At 44.9% G+C, this 18,025-nt stretch overlaps 1 protein-coding gene across 1 annotated transcript in view; it reads right to left on the reverse strand.

Annotated features, from left to right (window-relative positions):
* The window catches only part of THSD4 (thrombospondin type 1 domain containing 4), a 590,633-nt gene that overhangs the window by 543,438 nt on the left and 29,170 nt on the right, over positions 1-18,025 (reverse strand). Inside the window, exon 3 of the mRNA XM_059658415.1 lies at positions 10,438-10,507. Coding sequence (XP_059514398.1) covers positions 10,438-10,507 — 70 coding nt within the window. The remainder of the gene's footprint in view (positions 1-10,437; positions 10,508-18,025) is intronic.

Raw genomic sequence — 18,025 nt, forward strand, 5'->3', positions numbered from 1 at the left:
GGAAAATTTAGATGTTAGGACACCCAGTGGCAGCAAGGTACATTCTGTGGCCCAAGGGCTTAGCTCCGAAGTTTTAATCCAATTGATAAGATTGGTTTACGGCACAGTGAGCCTTGTCAGTGGCAGAAGCTCAGTCCGTGTGAACATGGGGAAGAAAAGAGGATGGTTTTCAGCACAGGGAGAGCAAAGACATGGAGGTGGAGTCAGGGTGGGTCTCAGCTGTGACATCATTACCACGAAACAAAACCAAACCCATCACAGTTCAGGTGGGCCTGCGGCTCCTGAGTCTGTGACCGGGAGAGATCTAGGAGCCTGAACCTAATTAGGGCCCAGGCAGGGGACATTCCAAGGAGTGGGCTGCTGCCTTCTAGAAACCAGAGGGAGGCAGTGCCTGTGCTGAGATGGACAAGCATCACCAGGGTTCAGGACCTGGGGGTCAGCCGCCCGGGTGTGAGTCCACGCTTCTGCCACTTGATAACTGTGCACTCACTGTCTCTAAGCTGAAGTTTCCCCATCTATGAAACGGAAATAAAAATAACTGCCTTCAGGGACAATGTGAACAAGTGCTTAGAGCAGCGGTTCTCAACTTGTGGGTCGCCAACCTGTGGGTCGCGACCCCTTTGGGGGTCAAACGACTCTTTCACAGGGGTCGCCTAAGACCATCGGAAAACACATATATAATTACATATTGTTTTTGTGATTAATCACTATACTTTAATTATGTTCAATTTGTAACAATGAAAATACATCCTGCATATCAGATATTTACATTACGATTCATAACTAGCAAAATTACAGTTATGAAGTAGCAACAAAAATAATTTTATGGTTGGGGGTCACCACAACATGAGGAACTGTATTAAAGGGTCGCAGCATTAGGAAGGTTGAGAACCACTGGCTTAGAGCTTGGTAATGGGAAGCATTCTCTCCGTGTTAACCAAGGGTGCTCACTCAGCAAGGGGAGAGGGAAACACGCGATCCAGAGCCCGGCCATACAATCTCCCCGTGTGACCCTTCGACCCCTGCTTGCTCTCCATAGCAATAAGCAGTGAATGCCTTAAACCAGTGGTTCTCAACCTTCTGGCCCTTTAAATATAGTTCCTCATGTTGTGACCCAACCATAAAATTATTTTTGTTGCTACTTCATAACTGTAATGTTGCTACTGTTATGAATCATAATATAAATATCTGATATGCAGGATGGTCTTAGGCGACCCCTGTGAAAGGGTCGTTCAACCGTCAAAGGGGTCGTGACCCACAGGTTGAGAACCGCTGCCTTAAATGATAAGGGGCAGCCCTGAACAGAAGCTCTAGGGAGACTATGCCCCTCCTTCCTGTTTCTAGACTCTAGAGAAACCCATGGGATCGACAAAGAGGAAGACTTCAAAGAGGAACCCCCACCCGCCCAACACACACACACACACACACACACACACACACACACACACTAAGAAGGCCTCAGCAGTAACAGCAGAAATGTCCCTGTTTCCAAACATGTGGCTAAGAGGCACATGTAACAAATAACATGCATCTTCATAAACAAGCTCAGGGAGCCAGGGCCAGCACTCAGTGGTTAGAACGTTGGCCCACAGACCACAGGGTCATGTGTTCCTTTTCCAGAGGGTGTACCTCGGTTGCAGGTTTGGTCCCCAGCCAGGGTCAGGGCACATGTGAGAGGCAACCAATCCATGTGTCTCTCCCACATCGATGTTTCTCTCTCTCCCCCTCCTCCCTCCCTCCCACTCTCTCTAGAAATTAATGGAAAAACTATCCTCGGGTGAGGATTAAAAAAAAACAACACAGCTCAGGGAGAAGACAGTAACATGTAGCTAGGGCTTAGCAGGTAGCCACAGAGCTGCCTCTGCAGGAAGATTCACCGTTTAAGTAGATGGGTCTCCGCTGGGGCACCTTTGTCGCCCAGGAGGCATTTGGCAATGTCTGGAGACGTTTTCAGTTGTCACAACTAGAGGAGCATCTTACTAGCATCTAGTGGGTAGAGACCAGAAATGCTGCTAAACTTCTAACAGTTCGTGGGACAGTCCAACAACAAAGAATTTTCTGGTCCAAAATACCAGCAATGCCAAGTCTGAGAAACTGTGCTCTAAGAAAATCAGGCCTGGGCAGAGATTGTGCCCATGAGGTTAGGATAGGAGCACTGTGAGAAGAAGCATGTTTTGGCACCAGAATGTAAGCACAAGGTTGGCACTGGTCATAACAATAATTGCAAACAATGACAACACTCACGTAGCATTAACTATGGGTCAGACAACACCTTAAAGTCCTTATCTACAATTCATGTCATCCTTCAAACAACCTATGCCATAAGTACTATTATTATCCCCATTCTACAGATGATAAAACTGGGGCACAGGGCCTTGGCCAATTTCCAGAATTAGTAAGCAACAGAGTGAGGATATGAACAAGGCAGTCAGGCTTCAGGGTCCAAATTCATATACCAGGCAATTGATGAGTGTTCAATGAATTAATGGAAAAAATGAACTTGGTCATAAGTAAAAACATGCATGAAATACACAAGAAGCAATACAAAGAGAATAAAATTAGAAACAAGAGGATTTTGACATCTCCCCTATTTCTCAAAACTGACCAAGGAGTGAACATCTTGTGGTGGGAAAAGAAGGGGCTGTCCCGTGAAGACTCCAAATCTCCCTTCATTGAGAATCAGGTAACATCATCATTTGGAGGAGAAGGTGGGCCACTAATATACACATAAGGATATTGGCCTCGAAACTGTACTGTGATTCACTTTCTTTTCCAAAGAGCAAGATTTGTGGTGCATGTGACAAGTTATTCTGTCTGTCAAAAGTTTGTTTTAACTATAATCTGGCTTTTGGAAACATAACATAGTGGGGAATTTAGAAGTTATTTAAGAAGTACCTTTCTATGGTTTGAGTTTTGTGTGCATAAGTGTGGGAGGGAATGGAAAGTTCAATAAAAAATTAAAGTACAAAAATACTAATTTTTCTTATAACCTGTTATAGTCCCAAAGTCATCACTTTATTAGGGTAAACACACACACACACACACACACACACACACACAATTTATTCTGCATGACTTGGCTTGTTTGCAATAAGATCACATTTGAGATCCAAAGTAAAGTTTGTTCAGGCAATAATCTACACTAATAAAAGAGAAAGATGCAAATTGACCATACCTTCATGACGCCCACCAGCCAATCAGGAGTGGGTATGCAAATTAACCCAACAAAGATGGTGGGTCAATTTGCATATGCAGGCGCCATGGCAACGATGCAGGCGTTCAGCACAGCCCCAGCTGCTCTGGGCCTCTGGGCAGCATGGGAAGGCAGAAAGGCAGCTCCAGGCCAGAACAAAGGCAGAAAGACAGCTCCAGCTGGAGCGAAGGCGATGCTGGCAGCCAGGGGAAGGAAGGCCCATTCTTGCATGAACCTTTGTGCATCAGGCCTCCAGTAAAATTATAATGTATTTACTTTTAAATACCATTACAAATGGAACTACACACTCCAAAGGAAGGAATTTATAAAGTTGGATTGTGCATGTTTCTGTGAAACAAGAAAACAAACACTTAAAAAGAAATATTCACAATAGCGAAAAACAAATTTGTATGCCCCTGAACTTAGTATCAATTAAATACCAAAAGGAGTTCTTCAAAGAAATCAGGGAAGAAGGTGTCATAGGGCCCTGACCGGTTTGGCTCAGTGGAAGGAGCTTCGGCCTGCGGACTCAAGGGTCCCAGGTTCGATTCCGGCCAAGGGCATGTACCTTGGTTGCGGGCACATACCCAGTGAGGGGTGTGCAGGAGGCAGCTGAACAATGTTTCTCTCTCATCGATGTTTCTAGCTCTGTATCCCTTTCCTTTCCTCTCTGTGAAAAATCAATAAAATATATATTTTTTAAAAAAGAAGAAGGTGTCATAGAGAAGGAACACTCAAAACTCAATGATTATCATTTTTTTGGAGGTTTTTAAAAAATATTTTTATTGATTTTTAGAGAGAGAAAGGAGAGTGAGAGAGAGAGGAAAAAACATCAATATGAGAGCAAAGCATGAACTGGCTGCTCCAGCACGCCCCCTACCTGAAATCAAACCTGAGACCCAGGCATGTGCCCTGATCAAGAATGGAACAGGCAACCTTTTGGTGCATGGGACTACACCCAACTAACTGAGCCACACCGGCCAGGCTGTTATCATTTTTGCCATTAAAAATGTGGGGTGGTTGTCTCAGTTTCCCATATTACATTATGTCTGCTTTCTCTGATGGTCCCTCAACATCCTCACAAACTTCTAAAAATAGAATGGGTGAGCCAAGTTTTTCTAGGTCTTTCATGTTTATCTTCTTGTTCTGGAGCTTTCCTACAAGATAACAACTCCTTTCACAATCTAGAGGTGGAGAGATTGGAAGCAGGTAAGGGTTAACAACAACAACAACAAAAAGTTGAAGGCAGAGCCATCATGATGGGGGGGAGAGGGATGGTTATGACTTCCCTCCAGTCTGCCTGGCATTAGGCACAGGTGTTGATACCAGGGTGGATGGGACCAAGACTCCTTCTCCACAGGAGAGACCTGGTAGATAGCACAAGGCTGGGAGGACAAAAGCCAATTCAAGTCAGCCAAGGCTGGAGAAGGCAGAGGTCCCCACGGACTGGGCAGGTAGATCCTGTCTGCGGTTGAAGTCAGTAAGCACTGGCCACCATGAAAACTGGGTTCCAGGCAGAGCTGTTGATTCCATGTCCCACCCCGTGCCACCTGCACACGGAAACAAGCACACTCAGAAAAAAATTAGGGATAGTAAGGGAAACCCTGGCCCCAATCCAGCAAGAGGCTAGAGGCCAGGGCTGCCCCAGTACGCCCAAACTAAAAGCCTGAAGATGTCCTCTTGCTGCTACGTTGTAACAGGCTTTCCAAACACTAAGTCCTACGTTTGCTGCTCTGTTAGGAACAGAAGCTGATTTGATTTTTCTGCCATTGAATTTGAATCCAAGAGATTTGGCACACCATGAATTAATGAACATTGACATTGTTCCCAGTCCTTAATAAAGTCTCTTTTACTCTAATTTCTTCATTTCTCATAAGTAAAAATACTCTTAATTTTTCAGAAGCAGTCAGTTACATTCATGCCATTAGAAACAGAAGGCCTGACAAACAGCAGCTGGAAAAGGCACAGTGCCTCTTTGCAGCTGGCTTCCAGTTCTGGAAAGGTTCTGCGGCCAGACCCTGGCTCATGAGAGTGCACTTCCCGCTGTCCTTTGAAGAGCATCTTTGTCTCCTGGTAACTCTCAAAGGATAACCCCGCACTGCTCCAACGACTTCTACTGCCAATTCAGTGCTAGCATCTGATGCACTGCGTTGTCTTACTCCTCCTCCTTCTGTTTATTGAGGTATAACATACATAAAGTGAATAAAGTACACTCATTGTAAATGTATGAGATTTTACACTTTTAAAGACATAAATAACCACCACCTAGGTCAAGATTAAGAATGTGCCCAACCTCCTGGATACCTATGTGCGCATTAATACCCAACCCCCTCACACAGGTACCCATTATTCTGATTTTATTTTTACTACAAACTAGCTTTGCCTGTTCTTGAACTAAATATAAATGGAATCATACTTCATACTGTAAGTAGTTTTGTGTCTGTCTTCTTATGGTTAATATGAAGAAATTCATTTAGTGAATGAATTCACATGAAATGCATTCAGTTTGTTGCCTATGTCAGGTGTATATTCTTAATAGCTTTATTGGGGTATAACTGACATACAATAAATTGCACATACTTGATGGGTAAGATTTGGTAAGTTTTATAATATGTCTTCACCCAGGAAACCATCATCACCATCAAGATAATGTACATATCCATCACCCCAAAAGGTTCTCTGTCCCCCTTGGTAATTCCCCTTCCTCCCCTCCTCTTATCCCCAACAAACACTGATATTCATTGTCATTATAGCTTAATTTCCATTTTCTAGAAGTTTATATAAATGGAATAACACAGTATGTCTATGTTTTTATACATATTCTTCTACTCAGAGTAATTATTTTGAGATTAACCCATTTTGTAGCATGTAAAAATAGTTCCTTTTTTTTATTACTGAGTAGTATTTCTTTGTATAGATAAACCCGCTTATCCATTCACCTGTTGATGAACATTTGGGTTGTTTCTAGTTTATGGCAAATAAAGCTGCTACAAACATTCATGTACAAGTCTAGGTATGGATATATATTTTCTTTTCTCTTAGGTAAATACTGGATCATATGATAGGTATATTTGTAACTTAATTATAAAGAAACTTCCAACTCTTTTCCATTTTTATATCCCCTCTCGCAGGGTATGAGAGAACCAAGGTCTCCACAAGCCATCAGAACTCTGTATGACCAGTCTTTTTAACTTTAGCCAGTATAATAGGGATGTAGTTGCATATCGTTGTGCTTTTAATTTGTATTTCCTTAATGACTAATGTTGTTGAGCATCTTTTCATGAGCTTATTTGCCAACCATGTATCTTCTTTAGTGAAGCATCATAAATGTTTTCTCTCAGTCTGTGGCTTGTCTCTTCATTCTCTTTAATGTTCTAGAACAGAAGTTAGTAGTTTTGATAAAGTTCAATTGGTCAATTTTTTCTTTTATGGATTATGACTTTGATGCTTTATCTAAAAAAAAAAGTTACCAGTATTTTCTCCTTCTGTTTTCTTCTAGAAGGCTTAAAGATACAAGTTTTAGGGAACTCATACAACTTAACAAAAGGAAGATAAACAACCCAATCAAAAAATGGGCAAAGGACCTAAATAGATACTTTTCGAAAGAAGACAGAAGAAAGGCCAAAAGACATATGAAAACATGTTCAAAGTTACTAATCATCCAAGAGAAGCAAATCAAAACAACAGTGAGGTACCATCTCACACCTGTCAGAATGGCTATCATCAACAAAACAACAAACAACAAGTGCTGGCGAGGATGCGGAGAAAAAGGAACCCTTATGCACTACTGGTGGGAATGCAGACTGGTGCAGCCACTGTGGAGAACAGTATGGAGTTTCCTCAAAAAACTAAAAATGGAACTCCCATTTGACCCAGTGATCCCACTTCTAGGAATATATCCCAAGAAACTAGAAACACCAACTAGAAAGGATATATGCACCCCTATGTTCATAGTGGCACAATTCACCATAGCTAAGATCTGGAAACAGCCTAAGTGCCCATCAATAGATGAGTGGATTAAAAAACTGTGGTACATCTACACAATGGAATACTACGCTGCTGTAAAAAAGAAAGAACTCTTGCCATTTGCAACAGCATGGATGGACATGGAGAGCATTATGCTAAGCGAAATAAGCCACTCAGAGAAAGATAAATATCACATGATCTCATACATTTGTGGAATACAAAGAACGACATAAACTGATGAACAAAAATAGGTCCAGAGAGAGAGAAGCATAGAACAGACCATCAAACCTCAGAGGGAAGGCACGGGTGGGGAGCAGGGGTAGTAAAAGACCAAAGGACTTGTATGCATGCATATAAGCATAACCAATGGACACAGACAGTAGGGGGGTTTGAGAGCATGTGCTGGGGAGTGCGAGTGGCCGGGGAGAGGTCAATGGGGGGGGGGAGGAGACATATGTAATACTTTAAACAATAAAGAATTAAATAAATAAATAAATAAATAAATAAATAAATAAATAAACAAACAAACAAACTCTAGGTCCAAAGTCTCATCTAAATATAACCTAAGTGAGTATGGATAAAACTGAAGGTATGGTTCGTTCTGTGGCAAACTGCTCTCCAGCTTAGAACCTGTGAGATCAGATATGTTACATGCTTCCAAAATACACCGGTGAACAGGCACAGGACATTCCCATGCAAATGGGAGAAAGAAGAAAGTAGAAAGGAAAGAGAGGTTCTAAGCAAGTTTAAAATCCAGCAGGGCAAATTCCATTAGACTTTAAGCCTCAAGAATAATCCTCTTTGGCTTGCTGCTATGCCATCCAGGCCTCTAGGGCAGTGGTCCAGCCTGCAGCTTTGCTGGACAGAGGTTGGGGCCCCACGGCTCCAGACTGTCCTGACCCGACAGCTTTGGGCAGCCCTCCCCCCCACTGTGGCTCTCCAGGATTGGGGTCCTGAGACCACCTCATCCAGCCACTGGAGCAGCACCTGGGACAGCCAGTTGCTCAGCACCAGAGTGCAGGGAGAGGAGCCCACCAGGGGAGGTGGTGCAGAGGTGAGCCAGGTTCAGAAGAACCAGCAGCCCCTCCTTTGCAGTTTCCCATTGTCCTAGACAACAGCTCCTGGCTTCCGTCAAGATGGCTTAGTGTTCTCCTTACAGTCTCTCAGCAACACCCTTAGCGTGCTTTCCTGAACAGGCTTTCTCATTCTTTTCAATATAAATTAACTGAGAATTCTCCAAATCATTAAGTTCTATGTTCTGCTTACTTTCCAATTAACAATTCCATCTTCAAGTCATTTCTCTCTTCTCACATTTTACTACAAGCAGTCAAGAGAAACCAGGCCATGGTTTCAACACTTTCATTAGAAACTGCTTAAGCTGAACATCTAACTTCATCACTTACAAGTTCTACCTTCCACAGAACACACACACAGTTCAGCCAAGCTCTTGGCCACTTTATGACAAGCATGGTCTTTCCTCCCGTTTCCAATAGCATGTTGCCCATTTCCATCTGAGACGTCATCACAATGACACCACTCATATTTGCACCCACAGTGTGTTAGGAGACTCAAGTATTGTCTGAGGCTTTCTCTACAGTTTTTTTTTTTTTTTCGTTCTGAGCTCTCATTGGAATTGCCTTTAAAAGTCCATTCATGGCCATGCAAGCTTTTCTGGTATGCAACCTCAAACTCTTCCACTGCCAGTTCTAAAAACAAGTACCATAGATTGGGTGCTTTTAAACAACACAATGTATTTCTCACAGTTCTTGGGGCTGGGAATCAGGTATCAGGGTGCCAGCATGGTGCCTTCTTCTGGGTTGCAGACTTCTCACTGTATCCTCTCATGGCAGAGCAAGCTATCTCAGGATTCTAATAAGGATGCTAATTCCATTTGCTCCCATGACATATTCACCGCCCAAAGGCGCATAGGGATGGGGGTAGGGTTGTGTGCAAATTTCCAACATGATGTTTAGACCTTGGCCAGGTTTTCCATTCATTCAATCATTCAACAAGTATTTTATTGAGCACCTATAATATTCTGATTCCAGGAGCTGAGAATATGACAGTACACAAGGTAGGGCAGATCCCACTTTCATGGAGCTGACATCTGAGTGGGGCATACAATACAATACAGGTTTATATCAAGCCTAGAAAAACAAAGCCAGAACATAATACCCAAACCTAAAAGAAATTAGACTAATCAGACAAGAATATTAAGAACTTCTCCCAAGAAGATTCACATCTAGGCAAACCCATACACACTCTTTTCTCATTCCCTTCTCTCCTGGGCTTCCCCTGAGAAAACCCCGTCTCAGGAAAGGTTCCAACCGACTCAGTCAGGCTTAGGTACACACAGCTCTGAAGTGTCGGTGTTTTGTTACAGGTAGACATGAGGTGGCAGAAAGGAACTCCACGGACCCTCTCAGCGTCATATTGTGCATCTACCTCTAAGGAAACATCCATCACGCACCTGCACGAGGCTGGTTTAGGCAACAGTGAATAGTTCATTTACTATGAAACACACAGAGCCTGGAGGGAAGTGTGCTGGATACTGTCTGTGCGTGCCTCCAGATGCTCTGTGACCCTTCTCCACCCAGCTCTGTGGCCCAGGAGGCTGGCCTTCAAGGACTGCATCAGGGCTTTTTGTCTTCTGTCTGTGGTTGGATTCAGCTAAAGGGAATCACCACAGGAGAAAGAGGGGAGGAGGGGAGAGAGGGCCAGGTCCTGATTTCCCTGCTCCCTCCCTGCCTGGCTGCTGGTTGGCAGTGGCTGTGTCCTCTTTCAGAAATCATGGCTCCCTATTAGGGTTCCTTTTCTATAGTCACAGCCACAGTCACAGCCACAGCTATCTATCGCTACAGCCGTCTCTCTAATTATCCACACCCCTTGCCCCTGGTGGTGCCCCTAGAGCAGTGGTCGCCAATTTTTCGGACCTCACGGACCACCAGTTGGTGACCGCTACCCTAGAGGGCAAAGCTCCATGCTGGTGCCCACCATTCCCAGGTATGTAGTCTTCTCACTGCCCTCTCTCACCTGCCCCATTCTAAAAGGCACAGGCTGCAAAGCCAGCACCACCCTCTAATCAGAGACTTGGAGCTTCATTTTTCAGCTCCAAGGACTTAGGGGGGTTTGGAGGGCTGGTGAACATCATTTAAATGGTGTTTCCTTGCAGAACCAGCGGTGACTCACCTCCAAAAAGAACAAAACTCAGGGTGGTGACTAGAGTGACACCAGCCCCCTGTGCAGAGAAGAAAAGCCTCTGAATGGCCATGGCTTACCTTTCTGTGTTCAGTGGAAGGATGTGAGCCGATGAGCTGGAATCCTAACAGCAGCAGGTAACCCAGGACTCTGAGAAGGAAAAACAGCAACAGGCGGGACGGTGAGCATGTTCCAGGCAGCAACACCAGCAGAAGGAGCATTTCCGTCTCATCACTGGAAGGGAGACACCAGTCCAACCCGGGGCCTGGGATGTGACCCAGTGAAGAGGCAAAGGGCAGCCCCCGGGAGGGGAGGCAGCGGACTGTGGGCAGGGCTGTGGCACCGGACAGATCTGGGACCAAACCCAGCAATACCACTTACCAGCAGGGTTTCTAGGTCAGAACAGTTAACCTCTTTGAGCCCTGTCCTCTTCCTGGTAAGATGGGGATAACACAGAAGCTGGGCCCAAGGGTTGGGGAGGACTGAATGCAACAATGTGCCATGTCTGACACAGTGAGTGCTAGTGCACGCTGAGTGCTCCCGGAGCCGGTTAGGTCTGGGCTCTGGAGCCGGGCCAGGGGAGTTCCTCTCCCACACACAGGCTGTCCTTGGAGCCTTTTCCTTGCCAGTCCTTGGTCCTTGGTGTCACATATGTTCCCCCGGGGCGGGATTAGCTGTGTTAAGCCCCACTGTCACCAGCCCTGATTAGGGCTTGTCATCAAATAAAGGGAAGGTACCGAAATAGGAGCCAGCTGGCCCTGAGACAGCGAGTGTGCTGGGAGAGCGTGAGCTTTGGATTCAAACACATGGAGACTAGAATCCCAACTCCACCCTTCCCATCGGGGTGATGCTGGGTCAGCTGAGTCTGCGCCTCCTTGTGCTCATCTTCTGTGAGCATCACTGACGCTGACAGAGGTGAAAACTCCCGCACAGACAGGCAGGCAGGCAGAGGAGACAAGTATTGTCAAGTAATTAAATGCCCAAAGCCCCCTGATTTCAAACCAACGGCATTGTTTTAACCATCCCTACAAAAGGCCTTTGGCCCTACGGAGCTGTCTTGAATCCTTTCTAGCGGTTAACCCTGAGGACAGAAGGTAAGCAACCCAGTGGTCCTCAACCTGACTGAGGCCTCCAACAGAACTGAGAGATAAAAAACACTGCCTTGTCCACGAAAATACACTGTGTGGAGGTGGAGATGAAGAAGGAAACCTGTCTGAATCTGGGCTGAAGGCTTGTGGCATTAGAAGAGGCTCCTACCATCTCTAAGAATCCTAAATTCCACCCAAGTCCCCATTTTGGATGTGAATGAGCCCGGCCCTAACAGACCATACAGCACGGATATGACAAACTGGTTAGAGACTGTGCTGGGGCAGGAAGCAGGGTGAAGGGACATGCAGCCAGGTGTTAAATGCATCCTTCCTGCTGAGGCCCCAGCACAAGAACCAAGCGTATTCCATGTGCACACATGCCAAAGGGAAGGGCTAACGTCTCTGAGGACTGAAAAAGGATGTGCACCTCCCCAAGATGTCTTCCAGCAAAGGGGCAGGGGTGTCTAAAGCAGTGGGCGCGCACATGGAGGTAGAAAAAACACAGCTTTTTTCTAATGGTATCCTTACTGGATCCAATTTGTGCTCTAAACCAAGAAACATGTGCATCATGACTCAGGAGTCTATGTGCTTTGGTTACATGACCTTGGGCAAATCACCTCTGTGCCTCAGTTTCCTCATCTGTAAAATGGAAATAATATTGCCTGCCCTGCTGACCTCAGATGAGTGAATGTGCGAGAAAGCACATTATGAACCATGCCTACAAATCTGAATGATTTGTAACACATCCTGGCACTGTTACTCATTTAAAAAAACAACAACATAGCTTGGTGTGGTTTTGTTAAAAAAACAACAAGCAGCAGCTCTATAAATGTGTTACACCCCAGGCCCTCAAAGTTCTTGGCAGGCACCTAAGCCACACATCTATAATGTAATCAGAAGCAATTCTGCGTAACTGCTCATCCCAGGTTGCACTTCCAAAACTTTCAGGGCACTTGAGGCAGGAAAGGGCGAGAAAGACTGGAGGAGGGAAGAGTCTGAGTTTGTCCCTGTCTCAGAGGAACTGCTCTCCAGGTTGCCTGGTCAACTGTACTCCCAGATATTCCTGCAGCTTGTTCCCTCACCTTCGGGTATTTTATGGAGAAAAGGCCCCCCGGCCCTGAAGAAAACAGCACTTCTCCCCCAGGCCGGACAATATTGTCTCCAGCACTCACTATCTCACAGACGATGACTTTATTCGTTTAAAGTGCACCTCTGCCCACTGGAGTATAAGCTCCAGGAGATTTGAGAATTGTTTTATCTCTACTTTATCCCAGCAACTAGCCGTGTCTGCTATATACTTAGAGCTCAATTCATTGAATTAATGAATGATGCCACATCATCTTGAAATGTCTAGATAAGTGGAAATGGTGTGAATTACCCTATTAAAAAATGTCCAAAGTAATCTGGGAAATTTTGAAAAGTTCTGTCATGAAAAACTTATAAAAATCAGTTACATTTTTTAATTTCTATGCGATGCCCCAAAATTCATTCTCATAGGATTGACACAAGGTATGGCAGCAAAACGTTTGTTAGTGCCGCTTATTACAAAAATTCAACACTAGTAGTACTTAGATGTTCAAATGCTTCTTTTCTTCATTGAGCTGGGCCGCAGTGAGGCTAAAATGCACAGGGGACCCAATGCAATTCATCCTGGAATAAAATCTTAGTTACTCAGTGGGCTCTGGTCTGAATGGAATAGAATAAATCCCCCCAACGGGGACATTGTTCTGCGGCTGCAACAGCAGCAGCGCTAGCAATATCTAACCCCGGGGCCAGAAGAAACTCCACCAAGGGCGGTCAGTTTCCCACCCCTGCGCACAGACTCTGCTTTGGGAAACCACGCCCTGCTCACACATACCTATCCAATTGGTAGTCTGTAGCTGTGCCCACACCTTTTCAACACGCCAACAATCTAGCCCAAATCCTTGTTCCTCCTGACCCAATTCGAAATTAATGTTCAGGGAATGCGAGAGCATGTGTGTGTCTGTGTGTGTGCAGCTCCAGCTCGTGTGTTATTTCGCTTCGATAGTTTGCTTTGGCTAACTGCTCCCAGCTTGCAACATTTTGACAGACTGAAAGCTACCAGGGCCTTTGGCAAACAAATCACAGTTCCCTCCGAGCAGTGGGGGAGCCACATTCCTACCAAGGCTACCTGATTCACCTTGTAGGCGAATTTCACACCAATCAGAAAAAGAAAAAGATATGCCATCTCCCCAGTGTTGTTCTAGAGTTTAAACACACCATCATTCCGTTTCCTCATGTAGAAAATAATTCGCATTGAAATTTGGTACAAGATCTACATCATGGAACGGGGGCTCTGGACTTCTGTGTTTGCCTTGCCCCCCCACCCTCACACCCACCCACGATCCTCAACTCCAGTGAGGGTGGGTCATGCCACAGCCACTGTGTTCCTCAATTAACTCAACACCACTTGAGCATATCAAGTAACAAAACAAGGAACACAGAAAAAAATCTTAACTTCTTTTCTTCTTTAGTTAATACAACCCAAGAGATATTTGGGGAGCAACCTGACCACTAATAAAATTATACTGACCTTAACAAAAGAGAGCCGAAATCTTAGCATTGAAGTGAAATCTGTACCTACTGCACTCTGGAGATCAAAAAAGTTTGCTAAGCATGCATTTTACATCTTCGCTCAATCATCTGCCTTCCTCAGGCAGCAGTTAAGAGTAAAAAAAGCAATGATCTTGGTTAGTGACACTTGATGGTTACCACCAATATCAATTCTTACAAGTATTATTGCATTTAATCCACAACCATCCCATCAGATACTTTTATTATACCCATTTTGTAGGTGAGGAAATTGAGGCACGGAGAGGCGAAGGCATCTACTGAAGGGGAAAAGCCTAGTTCCCATGCCAGCAGTCAGACCCTTGGCCTGGACCCTTAACCACTGTGCTCTGGGGCCTCACTGGAAACAACACACCTTTAAACCAAGTATTCGCATTTGATCACATCAATTTCCTTCCCCAGTCTTATGAGACTGTGGCTTCACACGTCTTGTTTTACTTTCTGTCACTGCTTGCAAAAATAACCAGAAAAGAGTGAATGCAATACAATCTCGTTTATCCAGCCTCACCAGAGAACATTAGAAGTTTTAAAACAATTGAAACTAACCATTTAAACTTCAACCTTGAAAGAAAAATCATTCTATTTATTCCCTCTGCTTTCTCATACAACACATATGCTGAGCTTAAGTGACCTTTCTTAGATGGGTCGCCAGTGCGCATGTCGACCAATCTGCGCAGCAGTAGGTGGTGGCCCGGAGCAGAGAGGCTGAGAGCCCAGTGCCTGGGGCTCTCTGAATCCCACTGGCCTTTTGCTGTTACCTCCCCGCTGTCAGGCATTGCCTCCTGGACTGTGGATGAGCCTGTGCACTCCTAATCGGCTCCCTTCGGGGTGGCCTTGACCTTGGAAACCTTTAGGCAACCAAGCTGCAGCCAAACCAAGACCATACAGACTCTGGAGAAAGACCTGCCTGGCTTTTGTGGGGCAAATATTTCCATTTTAAAGCATGGACTTTGGGACACCTATTCTAGCTGCGTATTGGTTTTTATTGCTTATTTCCAGCTTATCCACTCTTGCAGCCAGGGCCTCTGGAAAAGTGAGGTGTTCTGTCACTGCATAGCTTTTCTGGGCACAACATCCTTTGGTAAATGTCCCTGCTCTCCAGAAAACAGTTCTGATACATCTTTGCAGCTAGCAGAACACTCAGCAGAGTCCACACTCAGGGATAGTAAATAGGAAGTGAATCAAAGAATGGCATGATGGAAAGAAGAAGGGAGAAAGAGGGAGGAAGTATCAGCCACTAAATGAAAGTGCTGCTGTGACAGACACTTTTCATCAACAAAGTGTTTTCTAAGTGCGTCCAGAATTCTGTCATAAAAATAGAAGAACTGGGAAAAGGAACACAATCGTGAAAGGAGGATTTCTATAAGTTGGAGTCATTGGTTCTGATCCCAGAAGGTCAGTGTTAACTGAGGTCTATAAATCTACTTGGATACGTAAGGAATGGGTAGCTTGAAACCCAATGATCACACCTTGACTTCATTGAACCCTTTTGGTACAGAATGTTCTAGCAAATCCCACAGTCAAGTATTAAGTGATGAGGACATGGTCCAGGTACAGGGCTGTGCCAGGCATAACAAAAAATCAATACTGTCCGAATCCCTGCCATCATTTTATAGGAAGGGTTTGCCAGGGCAGTCTTCCAAAAATCAGTTTTATTTCCTCCTGGCCTCTATGCCTGCCATTCAGATGGCTCCTACCGGGCTTCCCAGAACACATTCCAGCAGGTTCTTGCTGGTACACTTGTGCTCATCTGCTCTCACCAGACGACTTGTGTTTATAGAGAGTCAACCATGGTCCCATACCTGTTTATGCCAGTTGCTTTGTGATTACATAAAATATTCATATAACACACAGACCCATGAAATAGAGTGCAAAAATTAAGAGTAGTTGTTAGCTGTTTCTACAAAATGAAGCTGAATGCTTTGTAAAGATGCATTAAAGAAAAGTAGCCGGGGGGGGGGGGGGGAACTGCTGTCAAATTAGGTGTAGATGAGGCAACCGTAAATGATTAGGGGAAAGAAAAACAAAACTCTAGAATCATTCGGTACTCAGATTGCTTTGCAAATGTCTTTAAATTCTCACTCCACGTTAAAGAAACCCAAATGCTTAGATAATGCTCATGGGTGTGGTTTGTGCAGGAGAGACAATCGGGAGTTCATGTTCAAAGAAAAGTCCTTGGCCTCACATAAAAACTGGCGAGTGAATGCACATGTGTTTTAAGTAAAAAATAAACTGTTAAAGGTGTGTGTGTATAATTTGTATGATTTTCTACTTTAACCTATTTTATAATTAATGATCCTGGTCAGGAAAGAAAAATTTTCTACTTTACTCCTTTTACATAAAAGATAATTATTAATTTATTCATTCAATATTCAACAAATATTTATTAAGCATCAACTGGGCAGCGGTTTAGATGTGGGCTACACCAACTGTCCCTGCCTATTAACACCATGAGGTTGAATATGTATGACCCTCCTCTTTTTCCCTCTCCCCCTCCTCCTCCTCTTCTTTCTCATCTTCTTCCTTCCCTTCCTCTCCTCCTTCTCCCCACTCCTTGGTCACTGGCATAAGGACACTGAATTACCCATGGTCCTTCCCAATTCTCACATACTAGGGGCCCAGTGCATGAATTTGTATATCTTGAAAGGAACTGTGGGCCGTGAGGCTTTGGTGGGCACAGGGGTGGGTCTCAGCCCATCCTCCGTGCCCCGGCCCAACCCCTCCCACCACGGCCCCCGGTCCCCTGTCAGCCCGCTCCTGCCGCTGCCACTCCCGTGCACTGATGGCGCGGGCCCTGCTCGCACCCGCTGACACCACAGAGAAATTGGGGACAATGCCGGCAGCAAGTGCGAGCAGGGCTGTTGCTGGCAGTGGGTACGAAAAGCAGCTGCTGGCCCTGATCACCCCCCAGGAGCAGGGGGAGGTGGAGAAGCCCTGAGGGGTGATCGGAGCCGGCAGTCGCCGCTTGAACTTGCTGACGGCACTGAGCTATCGGGGCCAGCGCTTGGCGCTGGCAGCGGGTGCAAGCGGGGCTGACACTAGCAGCAAGTGCAAGTGCCAGGTGGGACCACGGTGCACAAGAACAAAGAATTTTCAGTAACCGCCAGAGGCTCACCCCAATGACAGCAACTAGTACCCCGCCTTGGTCTGGCGCCCCTGCTCACCTGCTCTACCATCCCACCATGGCCGATGACAACCGCCATGTTCTGCACTCTGCTGCCTGCTGCCAACACCTCCCATGTTCCACATGCGCACCCTGGTGGTCAGCACACATCATAGTAACCGGTTGTTCAGTAGTTTGGTCTATTTGCATATTAGGGTTTTATATAGAGAGATTTCTTTACCCCTGAGGGGAATCTCTGTTCTCACTGTTGAGTCATACCTCAAATATCACTATTTTGGGCATTCTCTTTCTCATACATACAAAGACACTTTCTTTACCCACTTTCTTCCTTTCTGTATTCAGGATCTTTTTCAGTTGCCTGAAGAACATCAGCCATCTTTCTCTTTCTCATTTCCTCAATCCCTTTAGTTGTATTTCTAAGCAAAGTAGCTGACAGGCATTACAGTAATATTATTCACTGAAATGTATATCAAGGAAAAGAAAAGCCTTTCTTTTCAGAAGACTAAAACCAGAGACTTGACCTAGGGCCATCAATCTGTACAACGCTTAAAATGATCCAGAACTCCCCATAAAATCTATAAAAATCACCATCTAACTCTGTAATCTCTCTAATTACATCTGCATTTCTTCAAAAACTACCATTCAAAATAAGAATCACTGAATCAACTTTATTTCCTGCCAATTTAACCAATCATTTGGTATTTTCATAGTTTTGTTTTCTTCTGTGTTTTCATTTTAAACATAAAACATATCAATTACACTAAAGCACTCCACCAGGTGAAGGAAGAGCCCCAAGCAAGCAGACTGGCTCTAACAGACTCAGCTGGCTGCCCATGGTAGGCAGTCGTCATCGCTTGTTACAGA

Source organism: Myotis daubentonii, chromosome 1, assembly GCF_963259705.1.
Source record: "Myotis daubentonii chromosome 1, mMyoDau2.1, whole genome shotgun sequence".
Lineage (NCBI taxonomy): Eukaryota > Metazoa > Chordata > Mammalia > Chiroptera > Vespertilionidae > Myotis > Myotis daubentonii.